The 26,220-nt window shown below is 38.6% G+C and overlaps 1 protein-coding gene across 1 annotated transcript in view; it reads left to right on the forward strand.

Moving 5' to 3' along the window:
- SEMA3C (semaphorin 3C) overlaps nucleotides 1-26,220 on the forward strand; it is a 127,454-nt gene that overhangs the window by 81,067 nt on the left and 20,167 nt on the right. Inside the window, exons 6-12 of the mRNA XM_064443947.1 lie at nucleotides 2,135-2,225; nucleotides 5,894-6,013; nucleotides 7,254-7,396; nucleotides 9,402-9,516; nucleotides 12,549-12,618; nucleotides 15,313-15,457; nucleotides 20,521-20,743. Coding sequence (XP_064300017.1) covers nucleotides 2,135-2,225; nucleotides 5,894-6,013; nucleotides 7,254-7,396; nucleotides 9,402-9,516; nucleotides 12,549-12,618; nucleotides 15,313-15,457; nucleotides 20,521-20,743 — 907 coding nt within the window. The remainder of the gene's footprint in view (nucleotides 1-2,134; nucleotides 2,226-5,893; nucleotides 6,014-7,253; nucleotides 7,397-9,401; nucleotides 9,517-12,548; nucleotides 12,619-15,312; nucleotides 15,458-20,520; nucleotides 20,744-26,220) is intronic.

Raw genomic sequence — 26,220 nt, forward strand, 5'->3', positions numbered from 1 at the left:
ACTGTAGGCATTGCATGCTCAAAGCCATTACTGTACAGGCCAACAATAGCATAACAGTTTAAAACCAAGCATTTCCTTCTGAACTCATTGCATATATCGGTGCATGACTAATTAATAGAGCAGAATGAAGAACTATGTAGTGCTGATGGGCCTAGTGAGAACTGACTTTTTTCTCTGCTTTTATCATTTCACCTATAATTTAGTACAGTTTTCCATGCACAGAAGGCTGTTTTTGCATGTGCAAAAATTGATATTTTAGAAAGTACATATGTTTTTCTCTAGAAGCTACAAAGCCTGACAGTAAGAGTCACATCCAGCAATCATAAGAACTGGGCCTGTGTTGCTCTTTTGTTGCCAGGATTCCACATAATCTCACAAAAAAAAAAAAAGGCAGTTCAATTGATGAGGCAAAGTGTTGTCCTTTTCCCTGAAACAAAGGTTAAAAACTAATTAATTTTCTTGCTTGGCACACTTGATACTTGGGTCTTTGATAATGACTCTCTTAGTCACCCAAATATATTCTAATGTCAAAGTAAAGGCAAAGAGAAGAAAATGTAATCACTATGTGAAATAATTATAGACTAAAAAGTAGTTTAATATATATGAAAATGAAGTGTAATCCTGGGGCTAGTTTAGTAGTGCAGTAATGGGCATTTTGAAATGGTAAACAGTGGTATAATACAGTAAATATGGATTAACATCAAGCTGCAGCTGCATATTAATCTAGAAGTAAAACAACAAAAAAACCCCACGATCATATTAGAGACTTTATACTTATGTTTTAACATTGTTTAGAGACGTTATTACTGAAACAGTAGATAAGATCTCTGTCATTAAAATAGGCAAAACAGAAAAGGAGGGAAAGAGATAGGGGACAATGGATATCAAAACTTCCTGATGTGGCTGAGTGTTTCAGGTTGGTCGAGTCTCCAGTTCACTGTCGCCAAATAACTGCTCAGTGATCTGTGTGGCATCCCCATTCCCCTGTGATTTACATTAATTGTTAAAGGGAATATAAAGAGTTGCTGCCCTCAGTTGAATAACTAATACATTGGCATCTACATCACAGAAGCCTTTCTTCGGAATTTTTGTCAACTACCTTTTTCTGTTGAAACAGAAATGTTTTAAGTTTGGGTGGTTTTTTCCGTGCAGTTGTACCTTTTGGCCTTAAAGATGAGAAGTTTGTTACAGGAGGCTAGGAACGAGTTGTTTGCTTGGTAAACAATGGTATGCAAGTGGATGTGCTATGGATTGAAGCCTTTACCATTACTGACTGCAGTTTTTAGGGAAGGGAGTTGGACCCAAGAGTCTCTTCTTGCTCAGCATACTGTGCTCTTCAGTATTGCTGGGAACCAAGAAGTGAAGACGTGCACCAAGATGTGCGAATTTTCTAAAGACATTCGGATTGTTTATATTTCAATCTGTAGTCCAGGTTGCTTCTACTTTGCCCAATGTATTTCCTATTTATAAATCACATAAAATATAAACAAAGACCCATACCAAGATTCCTAAACAGCAAATAAAAATTCCAAGAGATTTCAGGCTATGGCAAGAGATACTGATAAATCATCTATTGCTATGGAATTGGAACTCTACATGTAATCCAAGAGATGGTAATGAAGAAAATAAGTGTGATTTAGGGGATTTTTGGAGGTCTGATAGCTCATTAAAGAGCAAATGTTTTATACTGTCACCAAATGACAGTTGTCGTAAGAGATTTTTATTTAGTATGTATTATTGTTCTAGTAGCTTTATTATAATGTTCTAGACTAGTATAAGTATCACAATGGATTCAGCAAATAAAGGATAAATTACTTCAAAAATACAGAACTAATCTCCACAGATGTTATTGCAGAGATCAGTCAACCTCTCCAAAGCTTAACTGAGCTAGAAGAAAAAACTCTTTGTTTCAGTGTCTTGAATTTATAACGAGTCTTGAAAATAACTGGGTACCAATGACAAAGTTGCCTAAAAAGATGATGATATTCTGAATAGGAAAGCTAAAGTGCTGATAGTACAGCAAAAGTGCCCAGCAGTGCTGAGCATTGTTAATGATGGAAACAGCCAAGCGTAAAAATCACTTTACGTCTGATGGTTTCTGAAATGAGAAGTGACACACGAATCTACATTGCAGGAACAAATCTTCAAGATCGACTCAAAGTGTGAATCAGGAAAGGGGCGCTGTTCTTTCAACCCTAATGTGAACACGGTGTCTGTTATGATCAGTAAGTAAAAATGCTTAGGTCTAAACACATATGATCCTGTGTGGTGTGGATTGACAAGATGCCCAAAATGAGCTGGACACAGAATTCAGCCTCCAAGGAGCAGTATCTTGTGTCTGGCTGATGGGCACAAGGGTTGGGTCTATCCTTGTTACAAGGTTTACACGAAGCTAAAGGTGGGTGTACAAATGAAATGCACAAACAAGCTGTTGAAAAAGAGAGAGAGAAACTGAAAACAAAAGATTGTCCCTTTTCCAGCTTACACATTTTTTCCCAGGGTTAGTTTCAACTTTGCATTACCCTGTCTAGCATTTTGTGTTTGAACAGCTTCTGACCTTGTTCTCCTAGACAGCACTTGTGTCTCATTTAATTATTCATAAAATCTCAGAGTAGCCAGGGAAAGAGAGCCTGAAGACTTTAATTATTTTGAATTTCATTTTTGTTGTCATCTCTGCTGTAGATCCCACCAGCTATTGCAAGGCTCTTCATTCTTCAGTTAGCTTTATACCCAACCAATTTTGCAATTTTCTTCCATCTGAAGGGCCAGAAAGTGATACAACTGATACACCTAAAATATTTTTGTGAATTGGTGGTGACTGTACTCACTGGCTGTGAGGTATACCCCATACACAGAATTACTGCAGTGACCATTGCAAACCTAAGTGAAAACTCAAAAAGGGGGCATATGCTTTGTGTAATCTAAGTCATCAGTAAAATAAACTTTTTTGTTCCCTAACCAGGAGACACATTATATATACTTAGCGTAGCCCGACCTTTCACGTTTGCAGCATGTTCACAGACTTCTAGTGCCAAATCCTTGATTTTTCAACATGTGCCTACTCCTTGCTATATTTTTGGCTATGAAGGGAACAGCAGTCGCACAGATTTTTCAGGCTTTCTTAGCAAATAAAACTTAGTGCACACAGGTACTGCCTATTTCACCCAAGGTTGATAGGGGGAAGATATGCAGTGTTTCTGCCATTCCGCTATTGCCACTCAATGGCAATATTGTGCCAGATATTTCCTTTAAAGTTTGAGTCTCATGGAGCTTAAGGGAAGTGTCACATAGTCTCCTCCATGGTCTGTTCAAAATATAAATTTTTTTTTTTTTTTGATTCCTCATTACGAATATATTTAGTACAAAGGACTAAAGTACAAAGGACTGTTCTGGTATTATTAAGTGAATCAACTGTCATTAAAAACCAAAGTTTCCTTTCCTTGTTCCTTCTGGATTTTATGAAACACCATTAAAGTACATTGCTTCTGAATTACTTTGTACACAGCAAGCTGATTTTTTCTACATAGATCTATAGCAGCTTTGTTCATCTTAGTAGACTTTATGTTATCTTCCTTGATCTCTCAGTTATGTGACTGAAGAGACCTTCCCTAGTGTTTGACTTATCTTTCATAACACAGTTCACCTACAAAGTCTAAATTATTCTGCAAAGGTCATATTCTTTTTCAACAGAGTCCCACAGATTGAGTTTTATACTTTCTCCGTGTTACTACTAAGTCTAGTCACTTCAAAACATTAAGCTTAAATGAATTTAGCCTCAATATCCATGCTGGAAAAAGGAAGATTTTGTAAATCACAGCTTGAGTTAAAGTGCGAGGACTGAGCTCATGTACTGGACTCTCCTTTGAGCATTCTTCTGCAGGAGGAATTCCTTCCCCTCACTTCAGAAGATATGAAATACTGCCAGACCGGGTAACTCTTCCACAACACAAGAACCATTTTTAAATATAGCTGCAATTTCTTGACAATTTCGGGCACCACCAGCCTAGAATAGAACAGGAAAGATGATTCACCCCTCAGAGGAAAGTGATGTTATGAAAACAAATTTGAACTTGGTACAATTTGCCATTATACAAAGACACTGTTTCATCAAAGCAATGAAAAATGTCCTTTGAAGAAGCTTGGCATAACATTGAGGATGCATGTCTCTCTCCCCACCAAGACTCCGAGATATTTATAAAAGCAGACATACCTCATCAATTCAGTAATTCCCTGATAACAAAGAGAAGTAGTGTGAACTAGTTGTGCTGTGCAGACCAAGTGCTATGTGGAATTTAAGAATTTAACCAAAAGGAAGTGGAGCTGACGGATATCATCTGATACATGATTAGCAAGTAGACGCTAGGAATGCTTAAGACATAACTAATAGCGTTGTTATGTAATAGGATTAAAATTACATAGTGTAGTACTATTGTTAAAGTGTGTGTATATGCATAGGACTGCACATAATGTTTAGTGAGAGCCATAAGCCTGATCTTTTTCAGCTAATTGCTTTCATAATAAGAATAAAGTTCTGATGGATTGAGGCAATAAGGCAAATAGGCTAAGTTATAAATTAGTATAGATCTAACATTGTTCTGTCAATACATGCTCAGGAAGTAAATGCTTTACAAGCATGCAGCGAATGCATTGTTTCAACCCCCTGCATATGAATCTTGTCATCACTGGGAGACATGAGAGCAGAAGAGTGGCTGCTGGCTGCTCTGCAGGGGTTCAGTTCAGGCTCTAGCCAGCAGCAGAAAAACAAAATCTCCAGAGCTTTAATTCCCTCATGAGCCAATAGTCTTCCATATTGATGCACACACACACACACACAAAAAGCATAAAAAATAGCCCCAAGCGCTTCTGAACCTGTGACTCTTGCCAGTTTGACCACACTCTCTGGGCAGTCCAGGAATTCAGACAAAAACATCAATCAAAGGACCCAGCTGTACTGGAATGTATTCAGCCACCACTCCCACTCTGAGAGTTAGAGTTTATTTTAGCTACTGTTTTCTACTCTGGGGTTTCATTGTCATTAGTCAGTGGAAATTGCTTGGTTATTCATGGAGTAGAAAATGATAGTATATGTAATTAGAATTAAAATTATATATACGTATATTTATGCACACACACAGAGTCACACAAACGCAGATTATACATCCTGACTGATGGACTGAGTTTTCAGCCCTGCAAAGAGGGCAGAAGTTCATAGTTCTGTTAATGTAAGAGTTGCGTGTCTAATTCTTTTGAAGCATAATGACCCTATACTTAGAATCAAGTACATAAAAGGGACAATTGTTGCTCCGTATTACCCTGCGCAAAGTTCAATAATATGATTGTCTGGCCTCTGCGATACTGAAGTCAGCTTGAGGATGCCTGGGGCAGCCTTGACAAAGTGTTAGCAAAAATTGGCACTGTTCCATTGACTGCAATAGATGTTGTGCCAGTTTACACCAGCAACAAATTCAGCCCAGTCATTTTGCCTACTCCCATAACAAAAAAAGATTTTTGAAGTGCGTACTTAAACATTTGAATGTGAGTCTTTTTGAGCACACTAGCCTGGTTTTCCAGTGATCCCTAGCAGTGAAAGCTGAACGACTAAACTCATACTAAAGGAAAGTTCACTACATATGCAGTTCTGCTGTTATATTTAATTATGCAGTTCCCTAAAGTCTTTAAGAAAAATCCGATGGTTCTCGATTGTGCATTGCATTCTAGATTGTGTCTTTGTAAATCAGAGGGAGACCCCATTCCCATGACCCAGTATTTATCTGTATAGCTTCCTGTGTAAATAAAGAGCTGGCAAGTTCAAAATAAAAAGGGATCAGTAAATACAAATTTCCCAAAAGCCATAACAACACATTTGCTTTTTCTTCTTTTCAATTCTTTGCAGATGAAGAGCTTTTTTCAGGAATGTATATAGATTTCATGGGGACAGATGCAGCCATCTTTCGGAGTCTGACCAGGAGGAATGCAGTGCGAACCGACCAGCACAACTCCAAGTGGCTGAGTGGTGAGATGCCTTTGTTTTACCAGAGTTGTTAATTGGTTTCACAGTGATTCTGCTTTGTTTTGTTTAAAAAACAGAACTTGTCTCCTTCCAATTAAACTATTTTGAATTAAAATTGTGGTCAACCCTCTGAGCAGAGATAGATGTCCAAGGTTATAAAGCAACTAATATAGCAGTTCCAATTTAAAAAAGCCTTCAGGTATGTTAAAGTAAAGTTACTGTGGTTTTATCTTGACTATCTTTAGGGTGACTTTTGTTATACCTGTGTGGCAGTGACTACAGTGAAATCACAGGATTGCAATCAGAATAAATTCAATTCACTATGAATGAGAAGCTATGTCTGCTTTCTAAATATTTTCTTCTGTTTGCTATACATTCTTACCTGCACACCCTGAAGTGTGCACCCTAAAGTGAACTAGGGAAAAAAGAACCATTAAAATACCTAATTTCTGAAAAATCTACGTATTACATACGCTCAGAACAGGTACTTCAGACAAAGGAGAAGGTCTTCTGAGGACTCCCTCCACTGTCCCTTATATTTTGTCATAGGAAATTGCCAAAAACATGCATTCTGCAGGTACCATCACCAATAGAGGCGGTTGCCTAATAAAGGGTTGCAAGAAACTAGTACCCAGTCACCTGTATGTCATAATGTACATTTTAAGTTTCATTACAATTTACAGGACACTAGTGCTCCTTTACAGTGTTTTGTATGTTTATCAACCTCTGATATGAACTCAAATGCTGTTCAAACATTTGCGTATTCCCCTTTCCTTTTTCAGTGTTCCAACATCTATTTTCCCCTTATTTATGCATTTTTCAAGTACCTTATTCATTCTTTTCCTAAAGAGTCTTTTAGCAGCCTACTTTTATGTTTTGCCTCAATAAGTCTTTCCTTAAGTGACTCTGTTAATACACTGATTCTTCCCTCTTTCTCCAAGTCTTTGAATCTCTGCAGTAATCTAATACTATTGCTTCTGTATTTGAATCACTTTTCTAAAAATCTGCTGTGGGGTAAAATGCCAGGACACAGAAAATCAAGGCTGCCAGCAAGAAGACATTACCTGGTAATCTCTAGTATATCCACACATGAGGCTAGCGCATATAACCTAACCTGCCACAGCAGTACCTCTATATGCATTATATAGCATTTCCTTGAAGAAATCAGTAACTGTCAAATCATTATTTGCTTATATTGATACATCTTATGGTTTCATCTTTTTGGTATACTGTTTCATTTCAGAGCCTGTTTTTGTGGATGCTCATGTTATCCCAGATGGCACTGACCCCAACGATGCCAAAATCTACTTCTTCTTCAAAGAGAGACTCACAGACAACAGTGGCAGCACAAAGCAAATTCATTCAATGATTGCAAGAATATGCCCAGTAAGAACTATTTTGTTTGCCAGGTTGTTAGGACAAGCTGCTAGTGTGACCTGATAAGCTAAAAGACTAAATGATTGAAAAACCTTTGTTTTATATTTTAAATAAATACCCTGTTTCAGCTTCCACATTCATAATTAAGAAGAGCTGTTCCTGAACACACAGCTAGGGTATGAACATGTTATGTATACCTGGCTATACTTACAATGATATGAAAATTTAGAGATTCACAAATTTGTGTCTTTCTCTGACTGACTCAGACAAGTTACCAGTGTTAAATTTCCGGACTTGCTGTCCTTTGCACAAATGAGGTACATTCTTTGCTTAGAAAACCTGAATTACAAGACAACAAAGTCTTTCGCACACACTCAAAATCTTTGAAACACATTGGAAATATCACAGCCAAACTTTTAAATGGGTTGATTTGACTTTCAAATGTTGTTTTCATTTTTACAATATCTCTCCTTCTGACTTTTTGCACTGATGTATGTGTAAGCCTAACTTTAAAATTGTGCGCAGGAAAATTAAATTCAGGAGTTATGGCTACTCCTGTGCAGTAATGAATTTATGATCACAGCACTCCTCATTGTCTCCATTCCTTTTTTGTATCTATAATCAACTGTAGATTAAAAATGATTGAAGGAGCTGTAAATATCTCTGGTGAAATGGATTTTTTAAAAATGAGAGCAAAATTATAAATGCACAATTACTGCTAGCTTTTTCATTCCTTCTTTTGGAAGGATTCAGGAAGATAATTGTGACCGTTCGTGTATTCCTTGTCTTTAATCTGGTTCTTCTTTAGAATTTGACGCTTTGTGATGTTTTTGTACATGGGTGTGAGGTCATATTGTGTTAAATTCCTTCTCTAGTGATTTGATGAGGCATGTGATCTCTTTTATAATCTCAGTTTTCTTCATTTTTTGTGAGGGTGCCCAAAGGCCTTTCTGGGTATTTTGCAAGAAGACATTTCACACGACTATAGCTGTATTTGTTATTGTTACTGTTATAATGAAGCCCTGATGATTTCTGAAAGGCCTCAGCCTATTTAGACTTACACTGAAATCAGTGGCTGAGTCCCAAGGCCAATGAAAATTAATATGAGCCAGTCATAGTTCTATACTTGTATATCATCATATTCATATATCACCACCTTTCAGATTGGCCAAATATATTAATACCATAGTGCCAAGAAAGACCCCTCCCAAAAGACCCCTTATGGGTCACCCAAAAAGTCTGATTACCAGCTCCAGGAGCACCAGTGAAACATGCACAGCATTTCATCAAAATCGCATTTGCCTAGCTTCTATATTTACTTTTTTCCTTTCCTTGCGTGGCATTGTGCTTTGCAGTTTGGAAGCTACTGCTCTTGTCCAAGGCATTCTCCAGGAGAATGAGGCAGGAGCTGCACCATCAGATTCAGCAGTTACTGTTTTCACCTTGTGCTGGAGAGAGGTGGAGAGATCCTTGAGCGAGCCATGACCAAGCCAGCTCTGGACCAAGCTAGGAGGACTGCCAACAGTGCAAAACTAGCTTGACCCATGCTACCCATAATTTCTGAATTTAGTTCAGAGCATCCATCTCATGGGTCAACATGGCTTACTAGGTCAGATGTAGCTATACCACTGTTAGGATTAGAAGAAACATCCCTCCATAGGCCTATTAGATCTTTTAGAGATATCATGGACTTCTCCACACTAGGTGTCAGTGAGTGATACAAACCTCTGCAGTCCTTTCCAATCATACCTACACACACTGCTTCTGCGTAAAATCTACTGCCCAAGCCAGCTAGCCCAGCACCGAAAGTCTGCTCAGAAAACTAGTTCTTGTTTTTCTGTATCTGGAGTCTTTAGATGAGGGGATTTAGTTTAGGTTTATCTATATTTATACTAAATATACCAGCATAACTTTCTAGATGATGAGTCAAATTAACCCGAGGAAAATGTAGGAAAGCCCAGGAAAATGTTAGCTGTGCTGTGTTTTTTTTTCTGAAAAAAGTATTTCTTTCCAGAATGACACAGGTGGTCAGCGTAGTCTTGTGAACAAGTGGACAACATTCCTGAAAGCAAGACTTGTATGCTCAGTAATGGATGAAGATGGAACAGAAACATACTTTGATGAATTAGGTATGGCAAGAAAATCCCTTAAGAGATTTATTTAAATCCAGCACCCTGTGCATATTTAATTATTGATGTTCATACAGCTCCATATTCAAGTTGTTGACAGTAAAATCTTGGCCCTGTAGAAATTAATGACAAAATTGCCTTTGCAGTTTTTTTTTGTCAGGAAATTAAAAAATTATTCATAAATCTCTCTGGGTAATTATAATTATCTTTGAAATAAAGGTAATTAATCTTGACTGGGTAAAGGAATTATACATGTAAAGAATTAATATTTGGAAGGGAACATATAAGTGAAGTCTACTGTTATTTTGCTCCTAGTTAGGATTATGATAGAGGTTGTTTAACTTACATCTCTTTGAAACTGTTTCTTATAGCACTGTGTAACATACAGCTTTTCTGCAATACAGTTTTTCATTTTGATCACTGGGTAGAGGCCTCAATTTGATAGCTCAGGATAATACTAATAAATCCTGTTACAGGCACCAGCAATAATACTGTGAATAAATATTCCGTGAATAACCTATACAGCACTCACAAACTGTATAAGGAATTAGTAGATGTATATCTTGATATGTAAGTGCCAAATAATGTTATCAGAAAGTTTTGAATTCTGTATTGTCCACAGCTGTGACATACAACGTCATAATTCTGAATTCAGGTATTGGGAGATCTGGTATGTGCATTAGTATAAATAAATATAAATAGTATAAATAGCTAATGGGCCCCACACTGGCGCTGCATCTGAGTCTGACCATTCTCACCATTGTAATCTCCCTCTCTTTTCTCTGTTATTGTTCTTGATTCCTATCGTAGCAAATGGGGTTTGACTTTGTATTTACGAATATTTTGTGTACTTACTTTGCTTCAAATTTTCGATGGGACCTGATGGGCCTAGGAGCAGATCCTAACTTGCAGTAACTCAGGATATGCAAGGTGCTTGGAGGAATTTCAGAAGTTCCCAGCCCCTCTAGCACTGCCACAGCAACTAATCTTTCAGAGCTGTCATTTACCAGCCCACTCCTCTTCAACAAAGCAGTAGCATAACTGCTTTTAGTTTCCTGTATGAGAAAATGGAGGTCCCTACCAAATAGGAGACAATCATAGAATCATAGAGTTATTAAGGTTGAAAAGTCCTCTAGGATCGTCAGTCGTCAACCCAACACCACCATGTCTCCTAAATCTTGTTCCAGAGTGCCATGCCTACACATTTTTTTAACACCTCTAGGGATGGTGATTCTACCACCTCTCTGGGCAGCCTGTTCCAACACCTGACCACTCTTTCAGTAAAGACACTTTACCTAATATCCAATCTAAACCTCCCCTGATGCAGCTTGAGGCCATTTTTCCTCTCATCCTATCACTTTTTACTTGGGAGAAGAGACCAACACCCATCTCGCTACAACCTCCTTTCAGGTAGCTGTAGAGAGCAATAAGGTCCCCCCTCAGCCTCCTCTTCTCCAGGCTAAACAACCCCAGTTCCCTCAGTCACTCCTCATGGGGCTCGTGCTCCAGAGCCTTCACCAGCTTCGTTGCCCTTCTCTGGACACGCCCCAGCACCTCAATGTCCTTCTTGCAGTGAGGGGCCCAAAACTGAACACAGTACTCAAGGTGTGGCCTCACCAGTGCCGAGTACAGGGGCACGGTCACTGCCCTGCTCCTGCTGGCCACACTATTGCTGATACAAGCCAGGATGCTGTTGGCCTCCTTGGCCACCTGGGCACACTGCTGGCTCCTGTTCAGCAGCTGTCAGCCAGCACCCCCAGGTCCTTCTCCACCAAGCAGCTTTCCAGCCACTCTTCCCCAGACACTCGTGAGTGTCCAGGTGGTGCACCAGGTAGTAAACGGCTTCTTCCTGGATTATGGGAGTTTATTCTGCTCCCTGCCCTGCCTTCCGGCTCAGGAGGATGAATACCTGGAGTAAACTGATCTGACAGTTAAAGACTGAGGCAAAGGCAGCATTTAGTACCTCAGTCTTTTCCTCACCCTCAGTGTCAATGTTCCCCTCTGCATCCAATAAAGGGTGTTTATTCTCTTTAGTTCTCTTTTTGTTGTTAATGTATTTGTAAAAACATTTTTTTTGTTATTCCTTACAACAGTGTTATTGTCCCCGGCTCCCAGCACAATCCTGTAACTAAGAGCAAGAATACAACCACAGCTGGAAGTTCATGTATAACGCAGAAGAGTGTAACTCTGTCAGTCCTGCATGGTGGTCTTTTGCTTTTGACATAGTTAACAGAATGTTTATTAATTTCAGAGGGTTGATGAGAGCCACATAAATTAACAAAAAGCTAAAGAACTTATTGCATGATAAAAAGCTCAAACAGTTCAGTCTTTCTGTGTGTTGTAAAATAAGTTTAAGAGGTAGTTTGATAAAAGTGCTATTACAAACATTTCTAAGAAGAAACTGTCAGAGATTAAAGTATTTTTCACTGAAGTGTAAATAAAAATCAGCAGATCAGAGGTAAAGGTGGGCAAATTCAGTTCAGTGAGTAGGTAAAGTTTTGCATAGTGCTGTCAATAAATCCCTACACAACCGCAGCTAGGAGGTTTACATTTCTGTGTCTTCAGTACAAAAGTGTGTCATTCATATCATGTTGAAAATGAGCTAGTGAGGGCATCTAGAGTGTGTACTGGATGATAAAATGCCTAATTGTCCTGCTTTGGATTTCATCAGTCTGTGGGAACTCTTTGCCTTTGTCCTACCACACGGGAATGTTTGCCTACTGTTGAACAACCTGCTGAAATGAGATCCAGCTGAGAGAAATGGGCGACGTGGATCCTGAACATATTTGAAAACCTTTGCCTTTTGTCTTCATAAGGCTAGATGGCTTGGAGTTAATTTCCAAAACTATTTCTGAATGTTCAAATGCTAGATTTATGCATATGGTCCACTCATACGATGTCTGCTTTTTCCCATTCAAGTCTGAGACAAAATTACTGTTGACTTTAGCAGGAATAAAGTAATAAATTAAGCTGGAAAATAGAGTTTTTATTAGTATTCAAAATGCTTTATCTTTTCCTTTTCTTTCTTACAGAGGATGTGTTTCTTTTAGAGACAGATAACCCCAGAACAACGCTTGTTTATGGAATTTTTACAACATCAAGGTAAATGGGGAGATATGAAAGAAATTACCTTTCTGAACTGCCCGATTTTCGGTCTGGAAGCTGAAAGTGGTGGTTTGTGGCCAAGGCTGTTCTGTGCAATTTTGTGTTTCTGCTGTGGCCATTGCTTGCATGCAGGAGCAACAGTCTCAGTATCATTACTGTTGGTATCCATGTTAGAGCTGCGTTGCTTGGACCAAACTGCTCCCTGACATACTATCAGCTGGCACTGGGAAAACATTTCTGTGGAGGGCCACTTGTTACCGTTCAGCAATGGAAAGCTATATGACTTCAGTGCAGTGAACTCATGTGGCATCTGAGAGCACTTAACACCTCATGAAGGACGTGCAGCACCCTGAAGGATCAAACCAGGAATTCTTTCATGAATTCATATAAATAATTTCCAGTCTCTCAGCTGGCAGATGATTGCACAGACAGCAAATAAACTACGTCGGCTTCAGTTGGCTACAAAAAGACAAGCTTATACGGCATTTAATCACCTCCTTGCAGCCTTAGATTCCCTGTTATCAGTCATGATATTCGCTTACTGTCCAGTTTAGAAAGCATTCAATGAGGTCCCAAGGTCAGTGGAAGTACTACACATGGCTTACTATGCTGAAACTCTCCACAAAGATAGACTGACAGGTGGATCAACAGATTCTGCCATCTCTACCTTTATTTTTTTCACTTTTCTCTTGCCCTCACCACATAGTGCTAGTATGGAGAGCAGAGTTACTGCTTACCAATTTCTGATATGCTATCCTGTATTATTAAACTGTATTATTATACTTCACTTCAGAGAGGTTTTTTGCCTTTTTTAAATCTAATCGATTTGCTGAAATTAGCAAATTATTTAACGTATTACTAGTGATTCCTTTAATGAAAATTTATAATAAAAAAACCTTTGCATGAAAAAATATTTTTTTCCGATACACTTTTTTGTCTTTTTTCATGCAGATCCAGGGATCTGCTTTCTCAAATGTGTGAACCAGCCAAGAAACATGATTTTATCATATTTAATTGGGAAAAAAAGAATCCCATAACTTGTAAATGTCTGATGCTGTCTACATTTTATGATTCCTACTGCACAAAAAGAGAATATGCTGAGGTTATGTTTAACAGTAAAACCACACTTACGATTAGGTTGTGGATGCAACATGCCTGAACTGGAAACAGTTTTACCTAATTCTCCTGGTATTCCTGCAGTGGAAATGAGGTTTGAATCACAGGACCATATAAGGTGACAACAAAGAGAAAACTTCACTTTTTCCTGGCTCTCAAGCTGTTTTCTCTCTCTATTGAAGTTTCTACACTCATACATTTCTGTTATCATGAACCACATGGTCTATGCTTTTTTTCTTTTTGTTTCATTATAGATTGGATGTGTTATCTAGTTAAATACAGCATTCATAATGATTTTCACTCCTTAGCAGTTCCTTTATGTTCACCTGTAGGCTTCCAACTCATAACAGTAGCAAGAGAGAAACATCCCACCAATTAATAATTATTAATTATCTAAACCATACAGAAAGAAAACAAGTAATATTAAAGTAAATTATTTTGGTGGCATAATCTGCTGTAAATCTAACATAAAACGTCTGGAAGAATTAAATTTCTTAAAACCTTTTAATGCCTACTAAAATTTCCACAAATACCATAATCCAACTAAAAGGTTCCTCCTCTGACTCATATATAGTTGAGAGCAAGGTGGATTGTACTTTCCTTGTTTAGACACTATGTGTAATGTTGTCTCTTTTTTTCCAGAGTGTTTTTTTTTTTCCTTTTTCAATTGAAAACAGAGGTTTTCTTGGATTATCTTCATACTACAGTTAACATCAGGAAGATTTCAGACTGTCTGGAGTTTCCACTTTGTTAAGATAAATATCCCAAACCTTATATGCAGTGAGAGAAAAAATTACTCCCCTACTGCCCTCCATCGTCATGGGGTGATGGAGGCGATTCAGGGCTTGTGCTGGCTAAGAAAACATCTGAGACGACTTCTGAACCCAGAGCAGTGGAAAAACATGCCCTTCTCATAGATGACCCCCTACATTCTCCTCAGGAAGCATCAAACCTCAACCCTTTTGAAGCGGTCTTTCTAAAACCAATTTTGTGGGTGGATTTGGGGACTGTATAGGAGTAATTCTTGTGCAGACACAGCCTGTCCCCATTTTGCTTAGAAAAGCTGGCAACTGGTTGTAATAATCTAACTAACTGTAATTGCGCTAGATATTTTGATTAATATTTTAGCCATGTATTTTAGGAGGCTCATGGAGGTCTTGTGGTTAATATACTGGTAGGGAGTTCTAGAAACCTGTGCTGAGCTTGGCAGTACAAGTCTGTAAAACTCTTGTCCCACTCAAGTCAGCAATATTTTTGCCATTGATTTAACTGGGGCCAGATTGTATTTCTTTTATATTCAACATTAGGGAATTTTCTTATTTTTACCAGTAGGGTAGTACCTTCCTATTTTTCAGTTCACTGTTCAAAAAGGTGCTAGGTCTTAAGGAGTGATGGTGTATATAAGGACGCTAAATTAGTTTATTTTAAATGTATTGAACCCATGCTATAGAAGCATTAAATTGTATTAAATATATTCTTTAAGGGTATCTTTCATTATTGGACCATGCAGTATTATGGAAAAGCTGTACAAAAGTTGGTGGATTTCAATACTAATTTTTTCCTACTGTCTTCCAGCTCCATATTTAAAGGCTCAGCCGTGTGTGTGTATCATCTATCAGACATCCAGACAGTGTTCAACGGGCCATTTGCACACAAGGAGGGCCCAAACCACCAGCTGATTCCATATCAGGGCAGAATTCCGTACCCGCGACCTGGCACCGTAAGTACAAAGATGTTTATGCAGGCTTGCCAATTACTTGTCTTTGTTTAATACATAAATAAACATTATTTATTCCAAGGGAATGGACTGTATGTGACTATGACACAGTTACAATTCAGAACAATATTATTTGCTTCTCAGCTTGCCATACAAATCAGGTAGTATCTGGAAATCTACAGAATTAGAAGTTGTGCCAAATGTTAATCATTCCTGTTCTTTCTGCTCAAAAGGTGGTAAGAGTTATTTCATTACATGGCAGCCATGCTGTTTACATGTACATTTACCTTTTGTGTGTATATTTGAGCAAAAGATAGTGTGCAAAGACAGTGCTGTGAGTGTGTTCTGCAGTCTGGATCTACGCATCTGTATGTCCGTCTTCAGTCTGCAGGAATCTTCCGTAGTTCTCTAAAATTTTGCAGCTCTAATGGGATGCTTGGGAGATGTAGTAGAAGAACATGTCTTCTGGGACTTGTCATTTGACTAGGTCTAATATCCTGTCAGGTACTGAATCTTAGACGAGAAACCTAGAAATAGATAAGTTTTCGTGTCAATCAGTTCATAGTAGTCTTCCTTGCTAAGAATGCTTTTTGCATGCCTTGAAACTTTTTCAGGACTTTCTTTCTCTCTACCAGGGTAGTAATAATCTTCCAAAAATTTTGTACACCATTAGAACTAGCTCTATTTCCAAGGTTTAAAAAAATATCCCTTGAAAGGTTTGAAACAAAATTTTTGTTTTTTTCCTTTTCACCTTTACAGTGTGTAAAAATTATGTTGATGCAGTTTTGTCTTTTTTATTTGTTTATTTATTTGTACTGCTCTTAATTTAGATTTAGCAGAGTTATGATGTCTAATATTTCCAACTTTAATGAAGAATATATGAACTTTCTCTAGAATCTTCTCTAAATCCATATTTGCTAAATGAAGGATGGTAGTGTGGACTTTGTTAACTCCTACGAAGTCTTACAATTCCTTAAGTATCAGAATTAAAGCAGTATGCACAGAATCATAAATCATCTCTCAATGATGTAGTTGGGTTTTTTTAGATGAACACTGTTGCTTTTACATTTATCACAGGGAATTAAATATATTTTAGTTTTGCAAGTCACTGCAAGAACCTTTAACCATATCATTGTTTCATTCATATTTGTCTTTGTGCTGTAGATCTTGTTCTTTCTCTTCCTCTCTTGTACACTAATGCACAGATGCTTGGAATAGCTGTCCCTGTTCACACAATTCTTCATGACATTTTAGTGCAGCTGTAAGGTTTAGGACTTCATGTTCCCAGATGTCTAGAATTAGCTAATCAATACCTGATATTCCACTAAGATACTAAGATCCAGTTCTAGCATTATTCTTTATTTGCAATTAATTCATACAGCTCTAATCTTATGAGTTCACTGAGGCTTTACACTTAAACTTTACCAAAAAAAAAAGACTCATTTAAAAAGGAAGTTTCACACTCTTGTGACTAGTCACATTTCAGTTTCTTGCTGCTTCAGAATATTGTAGCTGTGTGTGTTTCCACAACCACTGCCAGGTTTTTCTTGGTCTGCCTCATGGAAGCTTATGAGGTATTTAAGACTGGCCTAAAGAAATTGGGCAGCACAACGGAAAGGGAAAAGAAAATTCAGATTTGGATTTAACATGGTGACAGAAATTATATACATTTTTCAGATGTGCTGCTGAGCCTGAATTTGAAGATACATTCTTAGATCATAGCTCACACAAAAAATAAAGCCAATAGAGATGCTTTTAAGATGATCATTGCTGGTTTTCTAATCACTGGCTTTTCTCTGCTTCCTCACAACTCAGCCACAACACAGTATCTTAAAGGTGTATTTTCTAAGCTGGAGTTTTTCACTTATGTCAAAGCATCTGTAAAAATTAGGACATGGGGATTTTTTGCTGCTCAGAATTTGTGTTCAGAGGGTTAACTTTAAATAGCCACACTTGCAGACTATGGGGCATGAGGCTCTTTCCTCTGGAACACAGTTTTTTTTGCAATTTCTGGGATGCTGGACTGACAGGGATGCCTTTTATATGACATGGAAAATCCTACTTTACAGTTGCCTAAAGAGATATTAATACTAAACCTCTGGACAGAAATGAATGTTCATTGTGTCACAGGACATCAGATAAACAATGAAAAGACTTCGGCATAGCTTCACTAGGATGAAATAAAGCAATACGTTCATTTGGCCATAATCACCTCCGCAGTGTTTGGCTGCCCTTCACTAAATACCAATGGTTTCTTATTTCTCCACAAGCAAAACTTACTTATGGAAAAAGAAAGGGAAAAAACTACATAATTGGCATCTTGCTACTAAATTCAGTGATGTTTGAGGATAGTTTCCATTTTTCAGAGTTTACAGAAATAGTTTTCGTACCTACAGCAGTTTTGTACCTACAGGGGACTATGCTGTAAAGTAAAAAATTCTGTTTCTCTCTGCAATCTGACTGCATGGTGATCAACTGTGAATGTAATTATCATGTATCCAACTCCTTGAATGAGGTGTGAAGGATGCACATTCAATCCCTTCAGGAAAGGGAGAGTTTATAGCATTCCTCAGTAACATCTTCTGCTTGTCTTTGGTTTATATGGGGGATAGCAAAAGAATTAATTGATTAAAGATGTTTGCTAAGGCTTTGTTCAGAACGATATAATGTTGTTTTTAGGGTCATACTGGGGTGAACCATAGCACAGATATTTTTGCAGTAAGTCACAGGCAAAGGTCTTCTGATCTCCAAGTCAAGAATGGAAGGATAGAAAGTATCAGAGAAAGTCTTTTAACCCGGCTGTGTGGGACAGGAAAGTTTAATTTGAACTGCTCGTGAAACAGAATCCCTCTGGAGAGAAACTGGGCTCTGCCAGATCACTGCCAAGTAGAATAATCTTGCTGATAGCCTACAAGTTTATGAAGACAGTTCTTTTTTCAGCATTTGTTGCTAATCTTAACAGATAGCTTCATACATTTCCTGGAAGACTCTGGATGGAAGTGCCACAGAGGGAAGGAGTAAAGCAAACAAGATAATCAGAATTCAGTTTTGTGAGGACTTAGACGGCTAGCATGTAGTGTCATTTCTAATGAGAACCAAACCAAAACCCTCAGCATAAATAAGAGTCCAGAAGAATCAATTGTCAAGGATGTCAGATGGGAAAAGAGGCCCATATCTGAACTGAGTTCTGATTCTTCTTTTTGAAAGTAACTGATCATAGAATCACAGAATGTCCTGAGTTGGAAGGGACCCACAAGGATCATCAAGTCCAACTCCTGTCCCTGCACAGGACAACCCCAAATTCACACCATGTCTCTGAGGGCATTGTCCAAGTGCTTCTTGAATATCGCCAGGCTTGGTGCCGTGATGCCTCCCTGGGGAGCCTGTTCCAGGGCTCCACCGCCCGCTGGGGGAGGAACCTTTTCCTAATATCCAACATAAACCTCCCCTGGCATATCTTTGGGCTATTCCCTTGGGTCCTAATCCATCATCCCTCCTGATGCCAGAGCAGTTTCTTTTAAAGAATTCCTACTAGAGCTGTTGCACTTTGTATAAATAATTAAACCCTAACTGAGCCAGAAGATTATTCTAAAGCCTAGGATTAGGCTGCAGTCCCCTCCCTACTTTGTTCCTGGTATTGCCCAATGAATAGTTTATTATGTGCACAAGATGGAACAGCTTTTAGCAGTGAGGGTAGAATGGGCACTCCTGCCTGGTGATTAGAGGGATCCCCTGGGAGGTGAAGACCCAGATTCTAACGTTTGCTCACTTCAGGTAGGTTGGACACATGAGTCACATATCCCCAGTGAGTTTCCGAGTCTCTCACAGTATGATTCATTGTATGTAATTTTAGCCATCTAAAAGCAGGGCATCTAGTCTGAATTACTGACTACAGAGAAAACCTAGATGGCTAACTAAGAGTAAATGCCTGAGTCTGAGACAGTAGAAGTCAGGTGAGGTAAATCTCTCCCTAAGCTACTAGCTATTTTTGTGTCTGTGGTTTTGACCAGAAATTCCATCCTAAACGTAAGAATGGTCCTCATCAAAATAAACACTTTTCCATGAAATGCTTCGTACTGAACAAATCAACATTTTCCAACTGGAAAAATATTGTGTTGAAATATTTCTGAATAGCTCCAATATTCTGAGAAGAGTTTCATAGCTCAAAAATCTGGTAAGGGATAAAATGAAAGCATTTCATTTTATCAAAAGGGCAGCATTCAGAAGTGAGGTAATGGTGGATGAAAAAAGCCATGTAAATTAACATAGGTACATCCAGAACATTGTACCAGTTACTGACAGAGCTCCTGATTTCTCACCACAGTCGTCTTTTAGTTTCACTCTTAGTAAACACTTGAGATTTCTGAGATTGCTTTTATTTCCTCATGAGACCCAATACGCCTCAGGGCTGATTACTTGGATGGTTCTTCATTACATATAAGGAAGCATCCAGAGTATTTGTGGACCTCTGTTATTTCTGGGGCATAGGGGAAGGTGTAGACAAGTTTCTGTGAATGGTCAGTTCTCAGACATAAATGAGTTGTCATGGGTCCCACTCATCAACTCCATGTTATTGTTTGTTCAAATGAAGATGAGTCGAAGGTCCTTTCACCATCTCATAATCAACATAATGACTACAGGGATATTGGCCAGATTAGAGTTAATACCAGATTTTACCTTTTTACTAAATCTATAACATACCAGCTGTGGAAGTTTAGTATCTTCCCACACCAATCGCTTGGATTTTTTTTCTCAACGGGCAGTTTGGAAGCATAAAGAATGTGAAAATAGGTCCAGAAGTATGTATCTTTGCTATCAAGCTGGGTTTTGAAAGTCCAAAAATATGTCTGTGTTTGCTTTATCTGAACTGATGAGAGTTCAAATCTTAGCTATTCAAGCACCTCATTCCCATTCCTGGAAAATAATTACTTTCAGTCAGAGTCTGAAGTGCTCTTTCAGGAACTTAATTTGTCAACTATCTGTCAATATTTGTAAATGACTTGGAGATGAAAACTCTCTGAAAGATGGTAAGTATTGTTAAGCATTGCTGTGCATGTTTCTTACAGTGTCCAGGAGGAGCCTTCACACCTAATATGCGGACAACCAAAGAGTTTCCAGATGATGTTGTGACCTTCATCAGGAATCACCCTTTGATGTTTAATCCCATTTACCCAATACACAAGAGGCCATTAATCATCAGGATAGGAGCCGACTACAAGTATACAAAGATTGCTGTGGACCGAGTGAATGCTGCTGACGGAAGATATCATGTCTTATTTCTTGGAACAGGTAAGACAAACTTAGCAAGTCTTCTTCCTTGACTGCATTATAAATTGCAATCAGCTCCACTCTGTACAAATTACAGCTTCCAGAAATATTTGTTTAAACATATTTACTGTCTACAAAAATGTCTATAGAAATCCATAAATTATGCTTTTTTTACCTTCTGTGCACTTATATATGTTTCCTGTAGACGTTAATTATGTGCAAGAGATACAATGTATTGATATGAATTTTGAGACAGAAATCAACAGTAGTGTATATTGTATTTGATCAAAATTATAATATTTCTCATTAATATGGTTTGTCTGCAGCATGATTCCACATTAGAATTTGATGCTCTCTAACATGAGTAAACATACCAAAATCTGGCTTTGTATTGTTTTGTGTACTCTCATCATCATTATTTAATATATGCTGTGTGTAAGCTACTTCTGAAGAAAAACACAGTCTGCTAAGGATGTTACAAAGGCAGAAATAACAAGTCCACCAAAAAAAGTAAAAATATGGAAGTATTTAGCAAAGAAAAAGAAACAAATGGTTGGAGTCCTAGCAGTACTAGACACAGAGAATTGGATCCAAGTATTTTTAAATCATTTCTATCTAATGTAACCTACATTTTGTTCTTAGTTACATCAAATTTCAATCTGGTGTTATGCTTCTGAAGTCTGCAGGAAACAGGTCAAGTGATTCTTGTACTGATCAATTTTGATTTTTTAAAATATTCAGCTATGAATCACACTCTTCTGATTGAAGCAGACAAGCACAGTAGTGGTACTCTGGCTATACCCTAGGATTGATTCACATCTGAAACTCCTGCTGGCTTAACAGGGCATTATAGGTTGATAGGCACAAAGGCTAATCTTTTTTACTACAGATGGTTTCAAGTAGAACAAAGGAAAAGTACTCCAGGAGAACAAATATACCTCTGAATACCTGAAAATAATTACAGAGGTGGCTTACATTGCTTTTATAGTTCACATATTATTGGGGTCCTGGTTGTTTTCTGTTTGTAGAATAACTGTCTGCCAGCAAACTCACATGGGGCTGGGATTAACCATCCTGTTATAACAGATTTAGGAAGCTGGTGCTAAAACATCTCTCAAGAATGTCAGGCTTCTATAGGGGCAGGATTTAAAGGAACTCTCTTCACTCTTCTTAGAAAAACCTCCTCAGCTATGAAAATCAGCAGGGTGCCCTTGTGCCAAAGGAGGCCAGCTGCACACTGTGCTGTATTAGCAGAGGTGCATCCAGCCAGCAGGTTGCTGGAAGGGATTCTTCCCCTGTGTTCAGCTCCTGTCAGGAGTACCGTGTCCAGTTGCGGGCTCCCCAGTGCAAGGAAAACATTGACCTAATGGAACAAGATCAGCTGAGAGACTGTAGCATGTGATGTATGAGAAGAGGCAGAGAACTGAGTTTATGCAGAGAAAGCTAAGGGGAGACCTTATTGCTGTTGAAAACTATCTAATGGGAGGGTACAACTATCTAACAGGAAAAACCAGATCTGGACTCTTCTCAAGGTGCTCGGTGTCAGGGTGAGAGGCAATAGACACAAGTTGCAATGTGGGATATTGCAATTAGATATAAAGGAAAAGGTTTTCACCGTCAGCGTGATCAAACATCAGAACACAGGCACAGAGAGGTTGTGAATTCTCCATCCCCGAGACTCAAAGGATTCAAAATGCAACATGACACAGCCCCAAGCAACCTGCTTTAATTGGGCCTGCTTTGAGTAGGGGATTGGACTAGATGACTTCTAGAGGCCTCTTCCAGCCTACAGGGTTCTGCGGTTCAATGAAAGGAAATAGGAAAACAGAAACACCTCGTTCATGTTCTTGTGTCAAACCGTTGCCAGGTCACCATCTACTGTACTGTGAACGCTTAGTGTACTATAAGGCATAGTCAGGGCAGAAGCAGCTCCGTGTAATGAATTACATTAGAAATTTCATCATTTTTTTATCTTGGTATTTTTGTTTTCTTGGTTGGCAGCTGATAAATGAGTTTTAAGGTGTTCTTGAAGATCTCTTTGATCCTACTTGCAGAGTCATTGGAAACTACCAAATTAAGCTAATTAAGACAGGGCTTTCTTCTTGAGCTGGGTTTTGTTGGTGGTGGTGGTTTTTTGTTGGGTTTTTTCCCCTCCCTAACATGTAACCACATTTTCTTTTGAGTTTAATTAATGCAGCTACAGTTCTTGACTTTGGGGCTCTTTAGGGTAATTTTCCTCCTTTTCCTCAGAAGTAAATAAAAGTCTTTGTACACTATTGTAGAAATATCAGAAGTGTTAATAGATATTGTCCCTACTACTGTTATACAACTCCACCAGAACTCTTAGTAAAAGGGAAGGTTTGGTTTTCTATTAGCTTTATTCCTTGCCAAATCACTATGTTTAGCCAGAGTCATAGCTTGGTAGAATAGTATAGATCTTTCAAATTAACACTTTATGCATTTTTTCATATAGTGGTGCCATTGTTTTAAAATGCTCTATACACATCTAATGTTAATTGGAGGAAAATTCTAAGAATTAGTGGAAAATATAAGACATATAGGTTTCCAACCAATACAGGATCCCAACCAATATAGGATTCATATTGTATCAGTGGTAGTTAATAATGCAAATGTATTGAAAATTTGAAATGTGCATGAAAATGCACAATACTGATATTTAGCATTTCTGTAATTCTCCAAGAGATAAATACAGTTCATTTCGTTTTATACTCTGATTAGCTTCTGTCTGGTTTTAGGTGACCAGTGTGGCCTCACACATACACCTGCGATTCGTTAAAAACATCAGCGTACCTCGGCCTGTTCTTACGTTTTGTTAATCCTTTTCTGTGTATCAACACAGTGTCCATTATAGGACAAATATGTAAAATGCTGCTCTTGATACTTTTATATTCATTGCTTTATCTTCTGCATCACACTGGAGATGAGGATCATTGTCTGCTTTCTAGTGAGTTGGAGGGGAGGCATTATTCTTCCTGAGCAGGGTACAGGACACTAACAGCTTCCAAGTCTTCCTCAGAAGAAACTGGTGCAATATGTGAGTTACTGCATTTCTCAGCCGTTTTAAATAAAAGTGATCAAGTTTCAGCCACTGAGAGGAGAAACTTGTTTTCTTTATCCTCTGCTTTCTGTGACACTCAGGAGGATTCGATAGAGATATTAACTGTCAAAAGGAATGCAGAGGGGATTTGCTTTGGTGTCAGTTCATCCCAGCAAAGGCAAAATCCACATTGTATAGGAGAATTTCATGTGATAATTTCCTTGGGAGCCTGGAGCCCCACAGCCCGAGACAATGGGACTTGACACCTGGTGACAATTACACTCAGCTTGGATGATGAGTTACTGCTGCTGAACTGAGATGTTGCCAGCCATGTCTGTCACTGTCAGTGACCTGTCTCATGCTTGAAATTGGAATGTTTTATGTCTTGCCAGATGCAGAGCACACAAAATGTTTAGCTTTTCCTCTCTTCCTCCTCTATAGCCTCAGTAATAAATCAGTTCCTGAATGCAAGTGAAGAATAACAGAAGTATAAAGCTCCAAGAACCCCAGTGGTTTTCATCATGTAGCCATGGCATGGGAGGGTATAGGCAGCTGTGTCATTTTTTCACATTCATGTGAACTAAATGTAGTGTTTCCTTTGCACGCCCAGACAAAAGTGCTCAGCTCACAGGGGCTGCTCCATGCCCAGAGTTAATACGTTGCTTTCCTCCCTTTCTCCCTTGCTTGCCTACATAGCTGACAAAATAAATCCCAGGGACAGACATTGTTCTCACAGCATTCCACCCGCTTTTCAAATGATAACGATCTCCTATTTTCCCTATACTTTCCAACCTGAGGACTCCCAAAGCACTTAACAAAAGTTTTAAGTCCACCCAAAGGGATCTCTTCACCCACCCCACCCCCTGAAATGAGCTGATTTAGAGTAAGGAGCAAGTCTTTAATGGTAGAGAGCAGCGCTACAAGGGAAGAGTGCTGTATACCTCATCTCCCAAACAGAAACCCGAGGGATAATTTACTTGGATATAATGTAATCACTCATTTGCATATTTGACAAGGGCAATTCTGATGATACTTTTTCCCTATGCCGTATTCAGTTCAGCAATTTAGAATTAGAGTTCTGCTTTGATTATCTCATTTCTGTGGTGGGCCAGGGCTCAGTCCTGAAGTTTTTGATTCACCCTAGAATTTTACTGTAATTACTTTACTCATTTCAGTTATTTCTAAAGAACCTGAGCTTTCAATATTTTCTGTTTATCTTTTGGTAGATTGTTTTCCATGTGAGTTTTAAGAGCAGCAGTAAAACAGCATGAGCACATTTTCTTGAGATTAATATTTATTTTTTAAGCATGCCACCTAATGCTTGCAGTACGAAAGCCTTCGGTCAAAGTACACACAGATTGCACAACCATAAGATGACACATGGGGTTTTTTATTACTTTTGATCTTATGACAATATTTAAATGTCTGGGTCAAACTTAGGTACATTAAACAGCCATGGGCACCAATTGGATTTTTTTCAGCTCCATGCTATCAAAATAGGATATGGTTTTGTGTAAAAAGATCTAAATATCATGAAAAGGCACTTCAGACTTTAGTGTGGCTTATTGAGATGATTAATGTGGGCCACATGCATCAGATGTGGCATGAGGTTGATCAATGTTTCTTATTATCTTTTCTGATGCAACACTTGTTTTCAAAGTCTGGATGCAGTAAGTGTCTTCAGAGCATAAGGTTGTAATACTCTTTTTCATGGTGTTACATGATGGCTGTCTTTTTGGAAAACTAACCCTTGCTGACAACAGTAGCCTCCAGTAACGCAATAGCCAAAATCATGTAATGAGCTACAGATTCTAACGGAGAGAGATAATCTGGTCAGAAGAGCAAGCTTGCCTCCCACAGACTCGCTGGCTGCAGCTTCGTGTCTGTGAGCTTGGGAAGATGGTGTTGCACAACCGTGGCACAACAGGCGGCAGACAGTTTCCTTCTTCCTCTCGGTCATACTGCCGGCGTCATTCAAAACCTTTCATTGATCAACTCACCCAGTGCTTTTTCACAGCCTTTTAAGAATATATGTAAGTTAAGAGGGCATTCCTCCACCTGTTTTATTTTCGCTGTTCACTTTTTTTTCAAACAAGATCACAGTGTGTCCCAGAAGATTGTCAGAGCTGGGGCTATGTGAAAGTTTTGTCCTGAAGTGTGAGCTCAGTAGACATTCATATCTGCCTTTTTGTTCTTTGATGCAGCTTGAAATGACTTCACAAAGTTTCACAGCAATACTACGAGCTGGAAAAAAAATTACACCCATTTGACAGATGAGTGAACGAAAGCACAAAGAAGTTAGGTGGCTGTGGTGGGAGCCCTGACTTACAGCAGATACCTAAGGACAGCAGACAGCATGGGGACCTTGCTTGCTGCCCTGACTGCTAGCCGGCCACCACCTCAGGTGCTCTGCTGAGCCTGAACATTTTCTCAAGCAGAG

The sequence above is a fragment of the Phalacrocorax carbo genome, chromosome 1 (assembly GCF_963921805.1).
Source record: "Phalacrocorax carbo chromosome 1, bPhaCar2.1, whole genome shotgun sequence".
NCBI lineage: Eukaryota > Metazoa > Chordata > Aves > Suliformes > Phalacrocoracidae > Phalacrocorax > Phalacrocorax carbo.